The 24,918-nt window shown below is 51.1% G+C and overlaps 1 protein-coding gene across 7 annotated transcripts in view; it reads left to right on the plus strand.

Annotated features, from left to right (window-relative positions):
- The window catches only part of PTPRE (protein tyrosine phosphatase receptor type E), a 158,541-nt gene that overhangs the window by 52,904 nt on the left and 80,719 nt on the right, over window positions 1-24,918 (plus strand). For 5 of the 7 annotated variants that reach the window (XM_049103610.1, XM_025467638.3, XM_025467637.3 and 2 more), the window contains exon 2: window positions 9,702-9,724. Coding sequence is in view for 3 of the 7 variants with exons in the window: in XM_025467637.3 (XP_025323422.3) it covers window positions 9,702-9,724 (23 nt within the window). In the remaining 4 variants the exon portion in view is untranslated. Of the gene's footprint in view, window positions 1-9,235; window positions 9,331-9,701; window positions 9,725-23,059; window positions 24,078-24,918 lie in introns of those variants that run through there. The other 2 variants (XM_035707743.2, XM_025467641.3) reach the window with 2 other exon arrangements.

The following is a 24,918-nucleotide window of genomic DNA, read 5'->3' on the forward strand; positions in this document are numbered from 1 at the left end:
CAATAATCTGCTTATCAGTCTGTCTTTCAGAATTCCTTTAGAGTAAAGACCTCGAGCTGCCATCCACGCATGGTTGTTTATTTTAGTTTTTGATCTCTAGATCTTCAGCATTTGCCATAACACGAGCCCATAGTAGATACCCAGTGAATGGTCACCACTGGTTTGGTGCATTTATTCACTCACCCAACTAGGATTTTCCAAGTTGCTAATAGGTGCACAGAACTGTTTATGTAGAAAGTTCAAGTTAGAGATGACAGGGTTTCGCATCAGAAAGCACCAAACTAGCTACAGATTCTGTATCTTTGGGGTGAGTGTCTACACCTTGCTTCATCATTGGTAAAACATGGTGAACTGTGCCTCTCCCCACGGCAGGGGAGAGGTGGCCGATTGAATCTTAACGTGCCATCCTCCTATGTTTGTTGCTGTGAAGATGTGGTTGGAGGAGGAAGACCCAGGCAGATGGAGGGAGCCTTGGAGGACAGCTCCGTGCTCCAGAAGCACCAAGACGGACAAACTCGGGGTAGTCTGGAGGGCTCTGACAAGGGATCCGGGATGGGGCTGCACATGAGAAGCAAGCACCTGGCTGTGTTGGGTGAGATGGAAAGCTTTCTGGGTCAGGGAACAGCGTCAAGAAAGCAACAAATAGGAAGACCGTGGTGTGTCCAGAAGGTGGTAGAAACGGTTTTGTGCAGGTGAGGCGCCTCTAGAAAGTTCCTGCTCTGGACACCATTGAGAGGAAGCACGCCGTGGCTTTTGGCGGGGCTTCTCAAAGGAGGTTTGGTCTTCGAAGTAGGAAGGGGACCCCTAAGAAGGAGGGTGTCTATGAACTGTGTATGGGTGTCTTGCTGCCTCTTCTCCAGCCTAGGGTCTTCCCTGGGAACTTCCAACTCTGTGAAGCAATCCAGAGGGTTGTTTACCAACACATTCCTCTCTTCTTATCCATGCCAATCTAATCAGAAAAAAAAAAAAACGCTATTTCCTTAATTCATCAACAATAGCTATTCTTAGATGATAATAAAACTGTGTTTATTAATACTGGTGAAGTAGCACATTACATTGTCCTTGTCCCTTTGCCATTTGTATAGGATTGGTGGTAGTTAGCATTTTAATTAACAGCAACAATAGATAATTTTAAATTAAGGAGCGCGTTATAAGTTGTCTTTCATTCTGGGTCCAAGGGAATAATGATCCTCCTAAATAGTTATTTAATGCCATGGCTCATCCATTTCGCTGCCTTGGGAAACGGTGCTTTGCCCTGGGCCTCCGCAGTGTGCTGCTGTTTACAGCTGAGTGTGAGGATAAGTAACCAAATCTTTCCCATACGTGCTTAGCGGGCTGATCCCAGGCCTAGGGCCACTTGGCAAAAGGCAGGGGCGTTCCAAATTGGCTTCCTGAAAACTAACTCCCAGGAACATCAGTTTACTATCGGGATATGAGAGACAAATCCTTTTCTTTGAGGTTCACTGAACTTTAGTTAAACCAAGAAACACATCTTTTGAAATCCGATTCAATGATGGGTGACGTCTAGCATCATGCACCCAACGACCCCTACCTGAGTACCTTCCATAGTCTGAGTGCAATGAGAGGAGGGAAGCAGGCCTTGCTTTCAAGGAATGCTCCCCGAATGGCCTCATTCCTCCCTGCCTGAGGTGGGAAATCCAGTGTCAGGTAAGATGTGATCAAGGCTCTGGCAAAGGAGAGCGAAGAAGCACAGAGCATATAGATGAGGCAGTGCTCAGGTGAAGTCTCCCTCCCTCCCTCTCTGAGCTGGTTCTCAATCTCGTCTTCTTCCCTGCCTCACCCAGTTGGTGGAGACACTTAGGTGTGTTCAGGGGTGGTCACTGGGACCCCTTCCTACTTTGCTGGCACCATGTTACACCTGGCCCCTCGCATCCACCTTAGGGTACGCTGACCGAGAGCATCACCTGGAAGATGAGAATGGTCCTCGCACGTGCTCGGGCAGCAGCAGGTTTAGAATCACGATACTCTCCGGTGCTCCTTCGGAAGACCATGAGGTCCGTTCACCCATTCAGCAAAGGGATGTGGACGCCTCCCCTGAACCAGTCACTGTTCTAAGCACTTGGGATACTTCTCTCCACTTTCACTAGGAAGGCGTGGCCTTGTGTGTGTGTTATCATATTATCTCTCTTAAGCACGAGAGTCCACAAAACCAGTCTGAGAAAGCCACTGGGGTCCCCATCTGCCCATCAATGGCTAATTTATATTTCAGTTAATTCATATTCCACGTGGTACTTGCCAATAAGCAAGCAGTAGTGGGAAAAAGGAAGAGTGACTGAATGAAACTTCTGGTTTGATTTTTCTGCAAACTGGGGAAAGATGCCAACGTTTGATATTTCTAGGCAGCAAGTCCTGACCCAACCTGAGGATCCTTGGGTTTCCCTGCATGGGGAGCCCATTCTGCAGGCCAGGACCCTGAGATCCACAAGGCGGGGATGGGAATTGGTCAGCTTTGTCTGGGAACGTGGCAGAGCGTGACTCAGTTTACTGCAATCGAATGGGATGGGATGAGTGGGGGAAATGGGAGCCGGCACCCAGGAAGCAAGAGGTCTCTGCGGCCAAGGTTCAGGGTGGGGCCTTGTTTCATGAGAAGAGCGTGGCGAAGTAAGTCAGGCTTGGTCGCGGGTGTGGGATGAAAATCTGGGGCGAGGGAGGGGCGGGCTCACAGAGGACCCCATGGTGAAGTGCAAGACCTCCAAGCGGGTGGCAGGATGGAAGAAACATCACCTGCCGACGAGCCAAGGTCTCCTGGGTTTTCTTGATCTATGAGAAATGTTCATGTGCACCTTATTGCAGAGGAGAGAGAACCATTTATACAGCAGGGATTCTGTGTGCTTCATAGGTCCATGCATTTCCAGCAGCAGCTACTTTGTTCCCTTCATCAAAGTTTTTGAGGGAAAATGTGAAATCTACACATCCCACATCCGGGGAGTCGGGATCCCTGTGTAGTGTCCCCAGAGGGAAGCTGGATCCCTGGTGTCAGGACTGGATCTTGGATGTAGGTGGGAGCAAGCATCCGGGGGTGGGGGGGGTGGGGACGGAGCGGGGGCCCGGAGGCCGCGTGCTGGTCCGTTGGATTCGTCCCAGGTGGGCTGGCAGAGGGAGGGGAGCGCATGTGGGAACAGGTGCATCTGGGGAGTCCTGTCTCCTCACTTCTGCTTCCGGCTCTGAGTCCAGGTCCCCTCCCCGCCCCAGGACTCTGAGCCCAGCTCTGCACAGTGAGGAGGAGGCTCGAGGGCACGTGCCTACACGGGACACCCAGCCTACCACCCAGGGCCAGCTGGCTGCAGGGGGCGGGGCTCGAGGGTGCGCACCTTCCTCTTGCCCTCAGGGCCCAGGCTGAGCTGAGCGGGCCGTGGGTGCTGTGGACGCCTGGCCCTGCTCAGAGCTCCAGGAGGCCACACGGCTCTAGGTTGACCTGGGGACCCGCACAAGCCGCCCAGCCCACATGAACTCCACAGTCCAGGCAGTGGGGCCCTTCGTTTTTAAGTACTTAGAGCAGCCAGCACGTTCCCTGGGAGCTCTGGAGGGCAGGGTGCCTGTGCCCGGGCCCTGGAGTCCTGTGGCAGTGCCCCGGAAGGAGGGATGCCCGGTGACAATCCTTGAGCTCTCCAGGCCTCAGTCTTCCCACATGCAAAGCAGGTCTACACCAGACTCTTCCTGGAAGAGAGGATTCAGAGTCAGGTCTACACCAGACTCTTCCTGGGAGAGAGGATTCAGCATCCTCGTGGGCCCTCGGCAGGCATCTGGCTGGACTCCTGCTCCCTGTGGGCCGAGCTTTCTCCCAGGTGCAGCCTATGTCCCTGCCCCTGAGCAGCAGGGCCCCCACGAAGGAGGCGCTCACGGCGCATAGACTTTTTGGAACTTGACGGTGATGGTCTCTGAGAAGTGTTTATGCTGAGTGCCAAGAGGCAGGCAGGTGAGGGGGCAGGCGGGTGCGGGGTGTGCAGGTGAATGGGGGTGTGTGGGTGAGAGGGTGTGTGGGTGTGCGGTGTGCGGGTGAATGGGGTGAGTGGGTGAAGAGGTGTGCAGGTGAATGGGGGCCTGTGGGTGTGGGGGTGTGCGGGTGTGCGGGTGCAGGGGTGTGCAGGTGAATGGGGGTGTGCGGGTGAGGGGATGTGTGGGTGTGCGGGTGCGGGGGTGTGCGGGTGCGGGGGTGTGCAGGTGAATGGGGGTGTGCGGGTGAGGGGATGTGTGGGTGTGCAGGTGTGTGGGTGAGGGGGCGTGCAGGTGTGCGGGTACGGAGTGTGCTGGTGAGGGGGCTTGTGGGTGTGTGGGTGTGGGGGTGTGCAGGTGCATGGGGGTGTACAGGTGTGTGGGACTGTGTGTGCGGGTGAATGGGGAGTGTGGGTGTGCGGGTGTGCAGGACTGTGCAGGTGAGTGGGGGTATGCAGGTGAGGGGATGTATGGGTGCAGGGGTGTGCAGGTGCATGGGGGTGTGCGGTGGGGGGCGTGCGGGTGCAGGGGTGGCTAAAAGGAGGAGATCTACCTTGAAGCTTCCCTTCCTGGCCCTTGGGGGGCGGGCACAGGAGAGGCCGCCCTGCTGTCTGGGGCAGGGAGAGCCCCTGGTGCCTCGGAAGGGAGCGGGAGACTCCAAGCCCTGTGCTCCCAAACCTGTGCTGACGGAACGGCAGAGCTGGAGAGACGGACGCGGCCGATGGAAGCCAGCAGCCGTCTGAACTTGCAAATCTAAGAGCGGTTGGCGCGCTAGTTTGCAGTTTCCTAACCCAAAGGGGGCCCCCACCAGCTGCGGGGTAGCTAGGGGGGCCCTCCTGTGCAGTTTGGAGGCTGCGGATGGCGCGCCAGAGACCCCAGGAGCAGGCAGGGGTGTGCGTGGGTCTTCGCTGAGCAGCTGTCCATGAATAAGTCTCAAAACCTGCCAGATGTTTGGAAGTCCAGCTTGTTGGTCATAGAAGGACGAAACGGGTTGAGAAAAGGGATCTTTTCTCCAGCCTTCGCAACAGGATTGCCCCTGCCTTCCCGAGGTGGCTCGCTGGGGGGTGGGCAAGAATGTGATTCTCCCAAACTCCTCATGGGGGGGGTCGGGGTGGAGGGGGGAGGTGTCTCTGCCCCTTTCAGCCTTTCTTTCATATGTTAGAAAATCCAGTAATTAACCACTTTGGGGATGCTTGGAAGGTAAACAGGGAAACCCTGAGACGGCGGGGTGTGGTGTCGGTGAGGACCCGAAGCCCGGATGATCCAGAAGCCTTGTGGGCGACACCCCGGCCGGCGTGTGAACCCCGCAGGGAGGCACCGTGCACTTGGCCCTGGGGGCAGCGGGGGTGCCCGGCAGGGGGCTCGAGAGCCCTTGTGCCTGATGGGGTACAACACTCGGGGGCCCTTCAAGGGCCCTGACACTTTGATGGGGACACAACTCAGTGCCTCCAGAGACCCTGGGACCCCAGAGAAGGCAGCCGAGGGTGGAGGAGCTTCTCCCTGGGGTCGGACTGCGGCGAGCCCGGATTTGAGCTGTTGGGTGGCATGATTTGGATTTGGATTTGAGTGTCCCTGCTTTGTAGATTTTTTTAAAAAAATATTTTAAGATTTATTTATTTATTCATGAGAGACACACACAGAGAGAGGCAGAGACACAGGCAGAGGGAGAAGCAGGCTCCATGCAGGAGCCCAATGTGGGACTGGATCCCGGGTCTCCAGGATGAGGCCCTGGGCTGAAGGCGGTGCTAAACCGCTGAGCCACCTGGGCTGCCCCCCCCCCTTTTTTTGTTTTGCTTTGTAGAATTTTAACCTGTCATAAAAGTTCATGTTTGTAGATACACTCACTGCCCGATGTGGAAAGATGCTCTTAACCGTGTTTAAGGGAGAGGAAAATGGGCATCCCCCCCACACCACCCCCCCGACGGTTCCACCGCCCCCGCCGCCCGTTTAAAGGAAGAGCTTGTAGAGACCTCCTGGAGGCAGCGTCTATGCCGTGCACTTGAATGTTTGGCGCGCTCTGGGCCAAGGGTGTGTGTGTGTGTGTGCGTGTGTGTGTGTGTGTGTGTGTGTATAAAAGACATTTAACTTTCATCTGCGTTTGGAAAGATTGCCCGGTTCTGTCCACGTCAGAACTTGACGAGTCAGGATCATTTTTAATTTCTTCCCTCACCGAGGCCGCCCCGAGGGACAGCCTCCGAGCCCTGTCATTCGCCGCCTGCCCCGAGCGGTCCGGACGCGCCGTGACAGTAGCGTGGCGCGCTCTTTCCATATCTTGTGAGCGACCGGGCGGCCTCCCTGCAGCTGGGGCCCCTTCCTGCGGGAGAGCGCCCGCCTGACCTCGCCAGCCCGGCTCCCCGCCTGCTCCGCGGATTTCCCCTGTTCCGTGTCCTCACAGCACCTCCTTCCCCGGGTCTGGCCTGGCCCCTGCAGGCAGAGCGGCCGCGATGGATGCCCCAGGGACAGACCTCCCCGTGTCCAGGCTGCGGCTGGCCCGGGCTGCTGGGGGCCGAGCCACTCCCCCAGGCCCTCTTGTCCCCCCACCCCACCCACCCCCCGGAAGTCTGTGGCCAGCCTGGGCCTTCCCAGGTCTTTCTGGCACACAGATCACCGTGGAGCTTTCCCCGGGGTGAGAAGGGATTTGGGGGAGTTGCAGAGTCAGTGCTGTCTGTCGCCCGGGCACAGCGCGCCTTCCCCGGGTCCTCCTGCTGGCAGGCTCTCGTAGACACTAGGCCTGTCAAGAAAAGGCTGGCCGTCCCTGCCTTGGAGGAATTACAGCTTCCCCCACTCCGGGGTTGGAGACACAGAAAGAAAAACAAGCGAACAAGAGTAAGCTGTAGGGTAAGCTGGATTTCCCTGGGCGGCCCGGCCACGAGGGCTCTCGGCAACCCTGGGGGAGCCTCCCTGCTGCCCCTGCCTCCGCTGTGCATGACGCCGGTCAAAGTCAAGGGGCTCACCAAGCCTCAGCGTTCTCTTTTTTGAAATGAGACTCGTCTTGGGGCGCCTGGGGGGCTCCGTGGTTGAGCATCTGCCTTGAGCCCAGGGTGTGATCCTGGAGTCCCGGGATCGAGTCTCGCATCGGGTTCCCTGCATGGAGCCTGTTTCTCCCTCTGCCTGTGTGCCTCTCTCATGCCTCTCTCTCTGTGTCTCTCATGAATAAACAAATAAAGTCTTTTTTAAAAAATAAAATAAAATGGGACTCGTGTTGCCTGTTCCGTAGGACTGGCTGTGGGCTGTGGGAGAGACACCACAAGCAGCACTGGACAGGATCCCAAACCCAAAATAACTTCTCTGCTTCCCTCGTTTGGAGGATGGTGCCCTTCCCGATAAGACCAGGAGCCTTTCCAGTTGTGGACGATGCTGTACAAGCAGCCGGGGGACGGCCCCTCCTGACGGGAGCAGATCTGGCCATGGGAACGGGCCTCCCCCACCCCTAATTTTCAATGTGCTTATTTATTTTCATCTTTTCAAACGTGCTCAGTACTCAAGTAGCAGTCTGTCTCAGGGCCTGAGGCTAAAGGAAGTGTTCATGTGATGAGGGTTGACTTCAGAGGGTATTCTGGTTGCTTGGTTTTTGTTCTAATTCCGTACTTTCAGAAACTGATAGTTGTGGTTTCGTGCTAACATGTGTGAGCCCAGACCACCGCGGTATGTGATCCATCTGTACAGCCTTGGTGCCCGGGTCCTGGCTGAGTTTGAAAAGTAGAGCAACATTAGTTCAAAGTGTAATTCAAAATTATAGCTTGCGTTTGGTTGCTATTGAGTAAATTCTCCTTATGCATCAGTTTAACCAACAATTGAGAGAGTGCCCACCTGGTGTGACACCCTATGGTTTTTTTTTTCCCATGAGGTTTTTACTTTGGTTTGACTCAGTCTTGCAGTTTTGCTTCTGCCCATGATACACTTCTGCATATGTTGGTTTCATTTTGCATGAAAATAACTCAGTGTTGCTTTGGAATATAGTTTGAAGCATTTCTACCCATCCTGAGGTCTTATTAAGGGCTCCTTCTACTCCTGGCTTCTCCCCATGCTTGGCCCCAGACAGACACATGGGTAACTCTTCCCAGGGCTTTCCCAGGTTCTGTCAGGGGATTGCAAGAGGTGGACTCGTGTCATAAGTTACTCTTACAAAAAGCAGTTCCCCTTACCTCTGATGATCAGCTCTTGCCCAACAGTCAGTCCCTCCCTCACCTTCTCGCCATTTGCTTCGTGTTGCACTGGCCTCTGCTGCCCTCTGGGAACTCCGTGACTCTGCTTCCCACCTGACCCCCAGTTAATTCTTTTTGTGGATTCTTTGGAATTTTTTTGTGTAGGTCATCAAGTCATCCAAGAACACAGAAGTCTTATTTATTTTTTCTTTCCCATTTCTGGGTCTTTTGTTTCTTTTTTCTTGCCTTGTTACCTTGACCAGGGCTTCCAGTACAATATTAAATGCGAGTGGTGAGAGTGGACATCCTTGCCTTGTTCCCAGTATGAGCGGGGAAGCATTCACTCTTCCACCACTAAAGGTAACATTAGCTGTAGATTTGCCCAAGTAGATTTAAAATTCCTTTAGCATTAGAAGAACTATTTCTTCTGCTTCTTTGGCTTCAAGCCTACTTCTCAGGTCAGCTTTTTAATTAGTGCCACAATTTGCTAAAATTATGTGCCGTAGCGTATTGTCTTTGGTTTAAAATATCCAGCCTGGCCATGACTAAGATAAGAACTATTCTATTTTGGTAGAAAACACCATGCACCTCATTAGCCATTTAAAGATAGTGGAGATCGAAACATCTAACAGTGCAGATGCACAGCGAGAACCGAGCAGAGGTGTGAGGCTGCCCTACTGGCCACTCGTACAAGAACCAGAGGGTCATGTCTACCAACCGAGGCATGGATGGACAGAACAAGGTGTATGGTGTGTGGAAAAGGGAATAGTATTTGTCCACAGAAAGGAATGAAAAACTGGTATATGTTACAACATGGGTGAACCTTAAAAAAAAAAAAAAAACCCTAAATAAAAGCAAGCAAGTCACAAAAGGCCACATTTTTTAGGATCCCACTTTTATGAAATGCCTGGAATAGGCAAATCCTTGGACAGGGGGTTGCCAAAGGACAGGGGGTGGGGAGACGATGGGCTGGGGAGCTGATGAACTAATGGGCTTGGGGTTTCTGCTGGTTTGATGAAAATGCTCTAAATTTAGGTGATGGTGATGGTTGTAAAACTCTGTGGTTATGCTAAAAAGCACTGGATTATGCACAGGTGGACTTGATGGTATGTAAAGTCTATCTTAACAAGATGTTAAAAACGAAGAGGACATAAAAGCTAAATTGTTGAGTAATGAGCAGGCTGGATAATTCCTGAGCTGGAAAAGCGGGGTGAGGGGCCATCCCATGCAGGTGTGAAGAGGTGGCGTCTGGGGAGGGGGGTGAGGCCGCTGCCATCGGGGTGGGGGGGCCCGGCCTGGGGGCTAGACACCCAGTACTTCTGATCGCGGTCAGCTCCCAAGCACCCCCATCACCGATGACCAGAAATTACAGGAGAGGTTGGGGCAGGACACTTCTGAAAGCTGATGACTGCAGCAAAAAGTTATCACCATGTAGATAAAAAGGCGTCAAGAAGACCCCAACAACCGAGCAAAAATGAGCACGATCAACTCGTGCTGTAGAGAAAGAAGTGGCTACAAAAGAAGTGGCTAGAATCAGCAACCAGCAACCTGGTAACCAGAAAACTAATCCTTTCTCTCCCCCCCTCCCCTTTTCTTTTTCAGACGATAGCCTTCGTTTTCCCTTGGTGAGTACAAGACTTTTTAAAATAATTTTTATTTCCCCTGACTTAAAGTTAGCTACCAACAACAACAAAAAAGAGTGTGTGGGATTTAATTATTAGAGAAACTATTTCTGGAGAAAGTAGACCAATAGGGCTAGCATGTTGCATTTGAATTTTATGCCTTGACTTGCTGGAACAGGCTTGTATCAATCACAGTTTTTGTTACGTCGTTTTGTGTGTTTTGTGTGTGCGTGTTTACAACCTGGCTCGGCTGTTCAGCCTCCTGAACCATATTGTTGAGACCACGATTTCCACACGCTCTCCTCTTGCTGATTTGTCCTTAGTTTGGAAAGGGCCTTGCTTTATCTGGCTGCACGCGTAGGGTGACTGTTGGGGACCACGGGGGCACATAATTGCATTGACGGTAATTGCCTCTGAAATTGATCTGCTGTGGGGAAAATTGCTGAAAAGGAGCTTTTCTGGATTGCGCTCTGGGTTAAAAAAACACAATGCCAACAACATCAATAACCGTGTCATCGCCAGGTAATTTTATGCCTTTAGAGATCTAGGCAGCTTTCCAAGGTCTCCATGTCCCAGTCCTCAGAAAAAGACACGCCGTGGCCTTTTTGTGTTTCACTTAATCGGCTTACTGGTGTTAAGTTCCCTAAAGAAATCGAGGGAAGAGAATCTGAGAGCTTTGGGAAGTGGTTGTAGTATGTGGGCAAGTGGCCCTGGGTGCTCACCATCAGTGAGCGTCCCAGGATGTGGGTGGCCAGGAAGTCGTGTTTTTTTTATGTGCATCATCTTGTTTGAAATACTTTAACTCTGTCCGGAATTATTTTAAGGTCAGTGGGTCGGCTGTTCTGCTTTGGCTGGCCCCCTTTGTGGGTCTCGTGGCAATGTTTCATCTGGGGCGTGAATGCTGATGGTCTTGCTGGTGTGATAAAAGGCATTTGGGTTGTACGGACTGTTGCTCCCTGTCTTGGAGGAAATGCAAATATAGTTAGCGATTTGTCAAGGGAGAGAATGGAAAAGGCTCCACCTGCCACCCACTAAGCTAATTGTAGTGTCCCAGTTCTCTACTGTATCGTTGTCGGATGTTACCGATATTGAATGGCATGATCTACTTGAGCAAATGCAAGTGTCAGCAGTGGGCTCCAAGAGAAGGAATATTACTGGGGTGGTATTACTGGGTGGAGACTTACGGTCAAGAAGTCTGCAATCCCTTGTTGCCTCGGCATCCTAAGCAGGAGGGGGTTGGCTCATCCATATTGGTTTGGATGGGTCTTCAACATGCTACTTACACAGAGCAGTGGCTCCCTACCTCGCCGGAATGAAACATTGGAGGGTCCTGCCCCACAGACTCACCTCCTTCCCAAAATGCAAGATCCAGGTTATGGTTTGTTAAAAGCATCTGCCCTTGGCCTTCTATCTCCACCCAGCGCTGGCCCTTCACACCCTATCTTGCCATTGCCTGTTCTAGGATTTCTGTCCTTTTGGCAAGTTGGCCCACTGCCTGGCCATGTCGCTCAGCCTGGTGCCATCTTTCATCCTCCTTTCATTAGGAAAGTCAAGGTGGCTTTCAGAAGCTGTGAGTGCGTAGGTAAAAAGTGCTTCTTGTTTCAAGAATTTTCTCTCCATGTGATGCAAGGCTGTTCCAAGCATGACCCCTTCCTGTGGAGGCTACCTTATTTGATGCCTCTGTTTGGAATCTGCTGCTAGGGCGTCAGGGGAGAATGTCAGATTGATATTTCAGCCTGTGGCAGCTTCACTGCTAAACATTTGAGTCTTCTTCCAGAATTTCAAGATTTCAGCTAACAGAAGGGAATTTATTTCCCATTTTGGTGGTGGTGGTGGGGGGTGGTTAGAAACTTGCTTTGGAGTCAGTTAGAACTAAATAAATAGCTCACTTTGGGCAGGGCAGGAGAGAGTAAGCCCCCTAAGGTTGGTGGCTATTCCAAGCTGCCTCTACAGGCAGTGGGCGGCTGCAGGGCAGGAGCCCTGTAGATGCCTTCTGGGCGAACACAGGAACCCACTGTGTTCTGGGGAGCCCGCCCTGCTATCAGCAGGCCGTCCCTTCCTAGGGCCACTGTGTTGTGTAAGTGAGCTCACCCCGACTTGGCTGTTAATAAAATTCTTGAGGGACACTCAGGGGGCTCAGCGGTTGAGCATTCACCTTCGGCCCAGGTCGTGATCCCTTCCTGGGATCGAGTCCCACATTGGGCTCCCTGCAGGGAGCCTGCTTCTCCCTCTGCCTATGTCTCTGCCTCTCTCTCTCTCTGTGTCTCTCACGAATAAATAAATATAATCTTTAAAAAAATAAAATAAATAAAATAAAATAAAATAAAATTCTTGAAATTAACATCCGCACAAAATTATGGCAGTTGTTTCTGTTTAAGGAAGTCTTTTAGCTGGGTAATGATGTATGTGCCATTACTGTCATGGAGATCCAAAGGAGTTCTCTTTTCTAGCAATAGTCTCTGATTTTTCATTTAAAAAAAGGGCACTTAGGGGCACCTGGGTGGCTCAGTGAGTTGGGCATCTGACTCTTGACTCAGGTTGTGATCTCATGGGCTCTGCACTCAGCCCGGAGTTGGCTCGGGATTCTCTCTCCCTCTCTCTCCCCTTGTACACTTCCCGCCACCATGCTTTCTCTTTCTCTCTCTTTCACACACACTCTCTCTTGCCCTCAAATAAGTAAAATCTTTAAAAAAAAGGGGGGGGGCACTCTCTATAAATATTTGACCTTAAAAAAGAGAGAGTCAACTTTCTCCTGTTTAACTGGATTAAGGGGGGCCTTTTTAGCATGACCACCATTCCCATGGTTTTCTTTTATTTCTCCTTTTTGTAACATGTAAAAATACACTTGGAAAGTGACACTATAATTCACATCAACCATCAAACATGACCAACATTCCCTCAACCAGAGAATGCTTGCAACTCTGTGGGTCTCGGTTGCACAGTATTTAAATAATGCAGTGGAATGTCGGCGTTAAGAATTTATGCAAGACATGTAATTAAGGCTTAAATATTGTTTCCGGGCTCTATGAGGTCTTATATTGCTATACCAAAGGGTATCCACCAGTAAGTAAAATTAAATGATACCGTAACTTGACTATTTCACTTTGGCTCGTGGAAATACCAAAGGAATAAAAGGCAACGAAATTAACGTGCTGGTATTAACAGTGAATTTAATTTTAAAATTAACTTGGAATATTCCTTCACTAGCTGTCTCCCCTTTAATGATCCATCATGCCTCCCCTATCCGTTTCCATATGTGTGATTTTTTTCTCTTCTAAGTCGTGTTTCTTTTCCTTGGTGTGGAGTCGAATGGCCACCACGGCGGGAAAAGACAAGAAGAATCCGAATGTCTCTAAATGTTTGCGGGCAGAGCACACCAGTTAGCATGTGCTTTCTGCCCGCCTCAGCTGGGCCTGCGTTTCTGCAGGTGGAACAGACCTTCCCATGCTGGCTTCTGCATCTGCGGAAAGAAAACAAGAAGCTTTGCGGATGATGTGCAGAGCGTGGAAGGCTTGAAACCTTTTTCAGATATTTGATTCCTGTTTCCTGTTTTTGCCCTGTTCTTGGGTTTTTATTTGCATCGGTGGATCCTCTGGGTTTCCCATTGAGCAAACCGTGTTTCTCCCAGCAGCAAAGGAGCTATTCTCCTGTAAACTGAAACTGGAAGCTGACAGTAAGTTGGAAGGACGCCTTTGGACCTGCTGGTGACAAACGGATTAATCCCTCATTTATTTCCACTTCCATTTTCCCCCCCAGGAAAGTTTCAACGTTCTTCCAAGAAGTACCTCCTAAAAGAGTCTACTAGGTAATCGTTTGTCATAGAGCAAAGCCATGGATATTAAGCTGTCACAGTTTCCACTTGGAGGAAATAGGAACACAGCTTTTCTATATAAACTCCTGGCTCAGCCCTGGGCTCCTGCGGACTCAGTGCAGGGCTGGGATTCTTCGAGAAATCCTTTTCCAGCTCATAGGAAAACATGGATTCTCGCAGGCCACGATGGCTTCCCGGGGTCATTCCAGGAGGACAAGAGGTAAAGGGAAGCTGCAAGGGGGAATCTTTTCTCATCGCTTTGGATTTTAGGTCGCGGCTGTTTGTAATATAATTCCCAAGGTATTTTAAAACTTCGGTTCAAGGAAGCAGTCATTAAGTGAAAATCTGGCAAGCACCGCAGGTAACTTGGTCCAGCCCTGTGCAGGAAATCTGGGATTTATGCTTCAGGAAACTGTTTTAATCCACTGCAGCCTGGCCAAGTGGTGTATGGGGATAGTGGACAGGGCGGGAGGGTGGTCTGGCTGCCAGCAATCCAAGGTGAGGTCCACCTTTTAGGAAAACAATCCCCAATTATTGTCGACTGGATGACACATCAAAATCCCACCCATTTTAAGTCGGACATTTCCTCTTTTTATAATCGAATCCACCCTCTTAACTTTCTGTATTAGCTAGATTTGCGAAAGTGGCATTTTAGTTAGAAGTGACTTGGGGAGAACCTGGGAAGCAGGTGCTGCCCAGTGGAAGGAACGTGAACCAGTCCCCATTCGATGCGGGCCCTCGCCCCACCTGCAGTCTATCAACCGGGTGATGTCCTCATGTGACTCAGGACACTGAGCAACAGGAGGATGAATCCATTCTGTTCAAAATTGCCCATGCAAGGTGACTTTTTAAAGCAGCTTATTATAATACAGAGTTTGGTATAAGATACTTAAAATGTTGGAAAAGAAAAGATCTCTGTGGAATTGCTGAACAAAGATATGTCTCTGTGTAGCTTTTCTTCTTGTTTTGAATGAAAATGAGCATAAGCAAAAAAAAAATTGGATTTGTCTTATTTTGTGAGGGGGTGCTGATTGGATTCTAATAAGTCTAAAAAAAATAGGTTGATGGTGTTTAAATGATTTCAAATACCTCTACCAAGATTGGTTTGCTATCAGAAATGATAGAGATTTTGTGTTCCAGTGCTGTATATAAAAATACATTTATTTTTATTTTAATTTTTTTTATAAAAATACATTTAAAACCACCAGGTTACCATGCTGCTGCTGAGAGATGAATTTTTTCACGACGTCATGTTGGTGGAAATTATTATTCACAAAAACAGGACTTGATCTATTTCCTGTTTTGCCAGATAGCTCATATGCCTTATGCCGAAAACATAAATTGCATTTATAAAACTGTGCACGCAGGCAGGTAGAGCATTTTACAGTTTATGAAGCGTGCTCACTCAGGCCTCAGAGATTCCCGGAGGCAGCCTGGGCGTGCATCCTCACCTCCACCTTGAAGATGAGAAGACAGGGACCCGGGCAGGCTGGGCAAAGTGAGTTGGGAGGACAGTGGGACGGGACTCGTCATTGTCCCGCAGCCCCTGCGCTGTGCACAGGTTCCTCTCCCACCGAGAAGCCAGGCGGCTCTCGTTAGCACCACCCACAATGAGGAAGGGGACCTGCCCCGAAGAAAATAATGTTTTCCATTGCGAAAAATATAATTTTGCAGTTATGCAAGGTAGTAGAAGATAGTAATAAATAAGAACATATCCTGCAGGTTCTGCAAACAGGTTGCTGGTAGGTAATTATATTTTGGAACCAGGTTATGATCAGTTGAGTTGATCTTGGCCAGAGTTCCAAACGTTTCCGCACGTTATCTGCTGACCAAATCCAGTTTTCTAATCTCTCTTCACACGCTTGCCAGGCTTCCTTTCGGCACAGCGCGGGGTTGGTTGGTTCCCTCCACCAGCGTTTACCAGGTGTCCCCTGCGGGCTCTTAATTGTGCAAGGTCTTGACAAATGGAGTGGTAGGTCCTGGTTCTGACTTCAGGAAATATCGCCTGTAGGGCCCGTGCTTGAGTCCTTGCTGTAGCAACTGTAATTGTGTGTTTTGCACAGGAGCCTAGGAAAGGATTGGACGCACAAGAGTTTAGTTCCAGAAAGCTGAATGACTTAGACACATCCCTTTGTGCCCTGAGTCATACATACGTTCTTTGTCTAAAAAATAAAGATCTGGGTGAGAATGTGTTTAAAGGCCCCTTGCAGACAAAGTTGATGTTCTCGGGTGATGCCCGTCTGGGCTTGGAGTTAATACAGAAATCCCTCTAAAGTAGCCACTGCTGTGAACCTGCCAAGCCTGGGCCCGATGCATCCATCACCTTCCCTGCCGGGATGAGGTCTATACCTCATGATGTAAATGTTTTATAATCTTCGCTTGGAAAAGAAAGCAGCTGTCCTTTGCTGCCTTCTCTTCCCGCTGCTCTTATTTGTGTTTGCTCCCGCTGCCTCCGAAAGAGGCAGGGACCTAGAAAGGAGGGTTTTATTAATAGGGAGGTGTTTTTGAAAAGCAATATTCTTTCCATAGTGTTGCTTACATGTGCAAAGAGAAAACTGGAATCCTTGGGCTTTGATTTAAAAACTTCAGCCCCCCCCCCCCCCAAAAAAATAAAGACTTCAGCCCAAGCATGAGGTAGTAACGCGAGGTACTTCCCCACACTGTCCTGAGCTGCATCCTGGCACGTGGTTCTGGGGGCTGGGTGATGCTCTATGTTACCTGGAGAAGCGAGTCACTGGGACGGAGGATGGCTCGATCTTGTCGGAAACCATGGAAACCCCCAGTGCCACGCTGCTTCCCTCTCCTCCTGCGAGTCATGGAGTCATTGGGAAAAGACAGGCTGGGCGGTGCCGGTCTCGGGGATGAGGTTGGGGTCCTGGAGGCACCCAGTGCAAGCGAGATCGCACTCAGAGCCGACACTGTTTCCAAGTCCTGTTTCTGGATTCCTTCCAACCTGAAGTCAACACCGACATTCTGTTGTGCTGTTTCCTGTTGTGGGTGGATTTATTTAATTTTTAATGAGTGATTCACAGCCCATGGCTGTGTGTTTTCCTCCTGCTGAGAATTAAGACCTGTTTCCTTTTTAAAAAAATTATTTTTGCTGGGATCTGGGTAATGTGGTGCTCCGCACACTTGTGGAGACATCACAGGGAGACATGGTGATATGACCAAGAGAAGGCATTTAGCCTCCCCCTGGGCTTTTACGAAATAGTGATGAGGGTATCTCGTGACCAGAGTGCCCCCAGTTGGAGGACATCAGGCCTCATTAAACATCCCAAACCCTCCTTTCTATGAAAATGGCTTTAAACTCTGTGTAGCTGTTTTAAAAATTTTCCCCCATGTTGCTACAAATCCATTGCATTTGGAAAGCCACGTGGTCATTCTCCCTCCCAGAGAGCCTAGTGACATCATCAGTTTCCACTCACTCAAGCTTCCTGAGTCCGCCTGTTTGTGCCAAGTGGCCTCTGTCCACCCGGCTGGGCTCATGTACCCCTCCTGGTCCATAACCTTCGCAGACGCTCCTGAGCCGCTACACTCAGCTCCAAGGGCCCCGGCATGGGGTTTGGGTACTAAGTCAGCACTCCAGGTACCTCTCCGATATTCGAGGACCATGTCAGAATTCTTCATACTGCATCAGAAATATAAATATTACATGGAGAATCCAAGTACCGAGCCGGTTCTCCAAGTACCTTCTCTAGAAATTCAGATACCGTGTCAGATAGCCAGGCATTGTGCCACAAGTCCAGATGCCTACTCAGAAACCCAAGTAGCACATTTGGGTCCTAAAAGCCTCCTGAAAGTCTGGACGTTTGTCATGCTGGTGCATGTAGGAGTCTTCATTTTTCACTAGAATGTGTTGACCCCTTCCTGAAATTCATTTGAAAGGTAAAAAACAAACAAACAAATAAATTTAAAAATTAACTTTTATTTCAGCTGGGCTGTCATGCATTTTATAGAAATTTGGCTGTTGTGTAAGTCATAGTGTTCCTGGGAAATATGAAACAGTCTGGCATTGGCCCTGGTCACAGAGCGCAGTGAGCCCGGCCGAGGGTCGGCGGATGCTTGAGGAGGTTGCTCCTTGACGTTTCTAATCCAGATTCCGTGAAAGACACGGAGCTCGTGTCACTGGGGTCTCAGCAATCCTGGTAGGAAGGGTTTTTTTTTTTTTTTTTTAAAGATTTTATGTATTTATTCATGAGAAACACACACAGAGAGGCAGAGACACAGGCAGAGGGAGAAGCAGGCTCCATGCAGGGACCCTGACGTGGGACTCGATCCCAGGACCCCAGGGTCACGCCCTGGGCTGAAGGCAGACGCTCAACCACTGAGCCACCCGGGCGTCCCCGGTGGGAAGTTTCTTAAATCCACAGGAAATGGTTTTCTTGGAGCATGTGGTTAAATGAGAATTAAATCCTCATCTTGGGAGATGAAAAGTCCAATGAAGAGGACGGCCCGATGAAGGCCGCAGTCCACAGTAGGAGACGCCTGTTATCCTGACCGCGTGTTCTCCTCCCCGTGACTTACGGACGATGTAAGACGTCACTGCAGGTAGTGCCTGGCTGGATCCTTGCAAAAGGACAGCGAGCAGTGGGTCTGGCCGCGTGCCTGCTGGTGACCCATGGGGCACAGCAGCTTGGGGGGCGGGCAGCCAGCGTCCTAACGCCGCTCGATGCCCCAGGGTTGCCCAGCACCCAGCAGACCCCCCCAACTCCTCGAAAGGCTGGTGAAGGAGGGGATGAGCCAGTGGGGGGTTATAGGGAGTCGGGGGGCAAGCATCCTGCAGAAAGAAAGCACCTTCACACCCTACACAGAGCCTGGGGCGGCACTGAGTGCAAACAAGGCTGGGTGGCTTGTTCAAAAGGATAAAAAACATTTTCCTTTCTCCTGTGATCTTTCTTTGGATCTGTCATGGTGGGTTTTTTGTTGTTTTATTTTGTTTTAAATTTCTATTTAATGCTGTGCTCCCCGGGGCTCGGGGGATACTGCGGGCAGTACCGAGCCTCACAGGTGCCCAAGACTGGGCCCCGCCACTTGGTGGCAAGTGCCCACACTGGGGGCTGGGCTGGGGAGCAGATCGTCAGGAACCCGCCCTGGGCAGGTGGCGGAAGGTGGGCCAGGTGGGAATGAGGCTCCGGACCCCCGGATGCCCTGCCACTGGCCCATCCGACTGTGCTCACCAAACACAGATTCAGAGATAAAATTCCTACAGACGAAGGCAGCGGCTACTGGGCGTAGCCCCCAGGTGCCAGGCCCTTCTGAACGTGGATTCCTGGGGGGTGGCTCTGGTCGCACTTCCCTGGAGCGGCCCCGCTGTAAGAAATGATGGTCAGAGCCTGGGAATGTTCACCCGAGGATTTTGTAATAAGGGGCTTCTGTTCCCAACGAGCGCTTTAATTCTCCCTGTTGCATCATTAGTTTCTGGGAAGGTGAGCCCTGCCCGCCCGGGGACGGCCCTCGCTCCCTGAGCCCCGTCCCTCTTCCTACCTCACTGTCTCTACATGGTCATCCCAGCCCGCACTGCCCCTTGGCATGAACTTATCCGCTCCGTCCCCCGTTGCGGTGTACGCAGCCAGTGAGGGCGAATGAATGATTATGCAGTTAGTATTCCTTACACCGGTCTACATGGTGCTTGGAGCACGGTGGATATAAATAAATAAATGAGGTCAACTAACACCCCCGAGTGCGGAGTGCAGAGTCGGGGCTTGCCAGAAGGCGGGTGTGGCAGCCGGGGGACCGAGTTCAAACACCAGCTTGCAGGGTGCTGGGGCGGGGGAGGCGCGGCTCAGCGGTGGAGCATCTGCCTTTGGCTCAGGGTGTGATCCCGGAGACCCGGGATCGAGTCCCGCATCGGGGTCCCCGCAGGGAGCCTGCTTCTCCCTCTGCCCCACCAGCTCACCCTCCGCGGGCTGCCCAGCAGCAGAACGGTCATGCGCCTTTTTGGGCCTCCATTTGGAGGACTTAGAGGGGTACCTGCAGCCCCCAGATTCTCAGGGTCAGTGGCTTCAGAAGAGCACCACAGACTTCCCCAGCAGGTGCTCAGCTGACGGCCTGGAGCCTGCAGCCGGGTTTGCACCGGACAGCCCCCAAGGCCTTCTGTGGTTTCATAAACAGCTTTGTGCGATAGATGGTGATAAACACCCCCGTGAACGCCTTGTTTTCCCGTGATGCCGCAGTATTTGGCCAGTCCTCCTGGTTGGCATAACCGGGTGGCTGAGATAAGCATTGCTTGGAGTTGTCTCGGGTTTGCTGAGCGCTGGGGAAAGCTGTCAGGTCAGGAGCCTAATCGTTCCTCTGTGCCTCATTGAGCATTTCTGCCCGTGTTTGTACTCAATCTCCACATGTGCACACGCTGGGGAAAAAAAAAAAATCCCAGGCCACCTTGAACTAAATGGATTTGACCTCTATTTCTAAAATGTGTGTGCGTGTGAAGTAGGGAGCTTTTCTTTGAGGTTTCAGCGAGCCATCGACTCCACTTGCTCCTGCCTCCGATGACAGCCCTGGCATTCAAGAGTCTAGTTTCTCTGGGAGAATTCATGTCGTGGACATCTTGTTGCCGGGAACCGGTGCAATTCACTTTTCATTTCAAGATGATGTAAAGTCTCATGTGTTATTCCCAGTGTGGACGTGGAGCCGTGAATGATGTCTAATTATTTGGAACGAGAGAGCCTAAGAAGGACATGCCGTGTCCGAAGCCTCCGTTGCTCAGCAACGTGTAATTTTTACCTGTGTTTCACCAAAGGCAGGTAAATGGGCCAAAGCCCACTTAATATTGATAGTGTATAAAGGGGAAACCTGCCCTGGTCAGATGATTGCTTCTGCCACAGATAAGCACGGATGAGGGGGTCCGGGTGGGGCTGCAGGCTGCAGGGCTGCACACCGGTGCACGCAGCGTGACGCAGGGGGCTCAGTGGTACCCCATCCTTCCTGCACCCTACTGACTTAGGAGTAAAGCGTATCAAATTGCTCAGGATTCTAACTGTACGATCTCCAGCTTAAGAATCTTCATGGGACACCTGGGTGGCCCAGTCGGTCGAGTGTCTGTCTTCGGCTCAGGTCAGGATCCCGGGGTCCTGGGATCAAGTCCTGCGTCCTGCTCCCAGCTCATCGGGGAGTCTGCTTCTCCCTCTTCCTCTGCTCATGATTGTGCTTTCTCTCTCTCTCTCTCATAAATGAATAAAATAAAAAAAAATCAAGTGGAATCTCCTTCAGAAGGTTTCCCGCTGAGGCCAGCCCTGTTATAAGTGTGGCCCCTCAGTATGGAGCCCACGTCTATGCATTTCCCATCCGTCCAGGAGCCCCAGCTCCCACTGTCTGCCTTGGTGCCCGTAAGCAGCTCAGCTCCTGAAATCTCTTCTTCCCAGGGAAGGAGGACGCAGAGGGCCGCAGGGCTCACATCACACACCCTCAGGCTGTGAGCTCGCAAACACGCTGGGCGGGCGGGTCCTGGCTGTTGGGAGTGGCTGCAAATGCCACAACCCCATTTCTTTGTGGAGTGGGTGTCTCAAGAAGTGTGTGGCTACTCATTGTTTTTAGCCTCGGCTCAAAGCCCCCATGACATTCTTTCCTACGTGGGGAGGGTTTTCTTTCTGTTCCTAAAACAACAAACCTTCTCAGCTTCAAGCCTGGCCAATCTTTATAGAGTCGTTGGCAAAAAGAGAAAGGAAAAAAAAAAAGAGAGAGAGAGAGAGAGAGAAAGGAGCAAAGAAGGCAAAAACAAAGCAAAAACAAATAAAGGGCATTGGTGGTGATAGTCGGAGAGGGAGTCGTGGAAACAAAAGACCCGAACGCACAAATAACCCGACTCAAACCCAGGTTAATAACTTCATGACTTGGAGCCGAATTTAGATTTGACATTTTCCTTGAAGTCTGGCTTTACTTAATTAGCACCTTTTCCAAATAGCGACCTCTGAAGTCCACTCCAGGTTACTTCTCCCTTTTTGATGAACACCGTTTGTCAGAAGTCCAAGCCAGCTCTTAGGACCATTTGCAGTAGGAGCTGAGGACACCAGCTGCCGGCCCGAGTGTCCAGACAAACCCGGTGTCTGCAGAAGGTGAAGCAGTGAGGTCCACGTGCTCCACAGGGGCGCTTCCACCTGCCAGCTCCAAGGCCAGTCCTCGCGTCCCCGCTCTGCTGCGGGGCTGTCAAGGCCTAGACAGCTTCTCACAGCCTGGACTCCAGGGTCACAGCCTCAGGGCACCAGCATCCTTGAGTTCAAGTGGAGCGCAGCCCAGGACTAGCACACCCCTCGTTGTGTTTAAGGCAGACCCCACAGGTTAGAGACCTCAGGGATTAACTGAGGTGTCACGTGTGTATGTGCGTGTGCACTAGTTACAAGTAAGAGCAAGATCGGAGATGCACACGTAGCAGAACTCAGCCGTTGCCTGGAAAACAAGTGTGGCAGAGGTTCCATAAACGTGAGCTCCCAACCGGGAACCATTTGTTTTTGCTGATTTCTAGTTACGTCACTTTTGCTCTCGGAGAAGCTTTCCTCAGGTCGTCGGAAATAGTAAGAAGTTTCTCCCTGGGATTAATAAACGGGAGTACGCTAAGGTATCGTGTGAGATGTTTCGTCTGCGTGTTTTTAATGTCGGGGCTCGCGCCGGTGCTGGGTTGTGTGCAAGGGCACTCTCAGCTGTCCCCATGCATCACCGCCGCGGCATGAAGCGCGGAGTTCTGTTAACTAAGTTTTACATAGCCAGGTGTTTGTTTTCCAAAAAAAAAAAAAAAAAAAACCTGTGCCACGTGAAACAAATGGTTTGATTTAACTGTGTGGTGTGACCGCCGTGGGAAGCAGTTGAGCACACAGCAGCAATGCCGCAGCATCACCATGGCAACCGGTAGAAATAATGGCCCCCTTCGGGAACGGGGAGATCTCAATCGTGCTGCACGCGAGTGGCGTTGGCTGTCTGCAGGAGAGATGGTTTTCAGTGATTGTTTCAGAAATTCCTTATCAACAAAAAATGAATGAGAAGCGGTGTTTTCAGGAAATAAACGGATTTGCAGGCAACTAACGCGATCATCGAGGTCCCCGAGGAGGGCAAGGCCGAGATCCGAGAAGCTGGGGACTGCACGCCCACCCCGGGTCCAGTAACTGCGCAGAGTCTGGCCACTGTCCCTGCCGCACAGAGCCCATCTCCAGGACCGTGGCTGATTTTTTTCTTTTTTCTTTTTCTTTTCTTTTTTTTTTTTTTTTTCTGTATTGGAGGCAGAAAGGATGGGGGTGGGGGCGGATTCGCTGGAGTTTCTAGCACAGTCCTTGCACACGCAAGTACTCCGTAAACAGTCCTTGAAATCACATTGTCAGGGCCGAATGAAAGTCAGTGCCTGGGGCTGGCCAGAGGACTTGTCATAGTATTAAAAAAAATAATAATAAAAAAAATAAAAACAGAAAACCAAAAAAGTAAGACGTTAGAGCAAACCATTGTCCCACACGGTGTGGTGCTCTGGTGCACGTGTGTGAGGGTTGCTCCGCAGAGCTGGACACGGCGTTAGAGCTGCCCGTGTGCATGTGACCCCGGCAGGTCAGCCACGGCCTCCCGGGGAGGGGCACCTGCTTGATGAAGCCACTGCCTTCCCGGGGGAATTCGGTTCAACCCCCAGAATGGGAAATAAAGAAGCTTCCACTTTGTCGCAGGGGAAGGACGACTTGGTAACAACAGGCCGGCAGCAGGAGTTTCGGTTTTTCGGGTAACAGGGGAGAGAGTCATCATGTGGGTACGTTTCCCTTTTTTATTTTAGGAAGTGCTGCGGAAGAAAACGGAGATATTTTGGATACGAGAAGTTGACTCTGCAAAGCAGCACCGTGCCGGAAATAGAATTGCTCTTCGGGCTGAGTGGAAAGCTCTAGGATGAGGGAAATGTTCCTCTCAGCCCTGTTCGGGGCCAGGCACTCATGATGGATGTGCCAACGGGCCTCTCTTCCCACGTTGTCACCGTAGATGTATTTCGATTTCGTTTTTTTTTTTTTGCCTTGAAAGAACCCTTTTGAACGTGTAACATCAGCAGTGGGTTTTGCCAGAAAACCAGACGCGCGGCACCGGAGCTCGGGATCCGGGCTGTGCCCCGTCCACTCGTCCCCCCTGCCCTCTGCCCCCCACGCCCAGGACACCGCCGCTGACCCCTGCTTCCCCAGCCGGCCGGGGACTGTCACCTGCCGCAGCCGCCACCCCCGGCTTGCTCCGCTCCCGGCAGCCAGACTGGATCCTATGCCGCCTTTCTTAGTGATTTATTTTAAGGTGGGGGCAGAAAAGAAAAGTCACCACGCCACGACGATTAGGAATTAATTTTTCATCGTGTATTTCAACGAGAGCCGAGCGATCTCTCCTGTCCCCTTTTCCCGGCTGGATTTTTGGCTCTGGTTTCTGATGACAGTGCCGCCAGCCGCCAGCCTCGGAAGGAGAATCACAAAGGGAATGCCCACGTAAATAATGTATTGCCTCTCGCGTCCGTGGCCCGCTTGGAGTCGGCCAGGGAGCCCCCGGCGCTGCGGACGTGGGTTCGCACCAGGTGATCATCTGGGGGCTGCTCAGAAAGCGGTGCTCTCTGTAAGTATCCGCGGATGCGGAATACAGGCGCGCGAGGGGATTTCCGGAACGTTCCTTCTGTCTCTCACTTAGGTTGCGAGGAGAACGGGTTCCCCAGCAGCTTTTAAAGTTTAATAGCTCATGTTGCGACTCCCTGATAAGCTAGGCGTGTCGTGGCAATTCTGTGTTTTTTTTTAAATTTTTTTACATTTTTTTTTTATTTTTGCCGAGTCTGTGCGTGAGTTTCCCCCACCAGTTTGTACGATGTAGCATCCACGTAGGTGGTGGTTGTGCAGTTTTTTGGGAGTGATTCATGCCAGTCTTCTGCTTCCCTACTTCATAAATTGCTATTTAACGTGTAAGTGCTTCGCTCTCCCACCTAAAACATCGTAGCTAAATGTGCTGGGAGCCGCGAGAACGTGCTCGACGTCTTGGACACGCGCCTTCCCACCAATGTGAACATCATAAAGGCACTTTAGGAAATATTTGGCACGAAAGCTGACTAAGCAATTGTTTGAAACATTGCAGCGTGAAATTGGAGGAAGAGATTTTCTCTGCCCGCGTTTCTTTTCGCTCCCTCTCTCTATTTTTAAGCATACAGCCTGTGGTCGGAGGCGGCACCACCGTGAAGAGCCCACGTTCTCCCAGAGACCTTCTTTGATAAACACACAAATTACTTTTCAATTGCAGATCTGCTGCCTGGATAAACCCAGGTCCGACTCACCTGTGAATTATTTTTGATACGTATGGGGAGAGCAGCTTTCCTGCTGGGGGGGAAATAATAGGTTGCATCCTGTGCAGTGTTTTATTTCAACCAGCTTATCCCAGAACGCCGGCCTCTCCTCGCTGCCCCACAAGCTCT

This window comes from Canis lupus, chromosome 28 (genome assembly GCF_003254725.2).
Source record: "Canis lupus dingo isolate Sandy chromosome 28, ASM325472v2, whole genome shotgun sequence".
Classification (NCBI taxonomy): domain Eukaryota; kingdom Metazoa; phylum Chordata; class Mammalia; order Carnivora; family Canidae; genus Canis; species Canis lupus.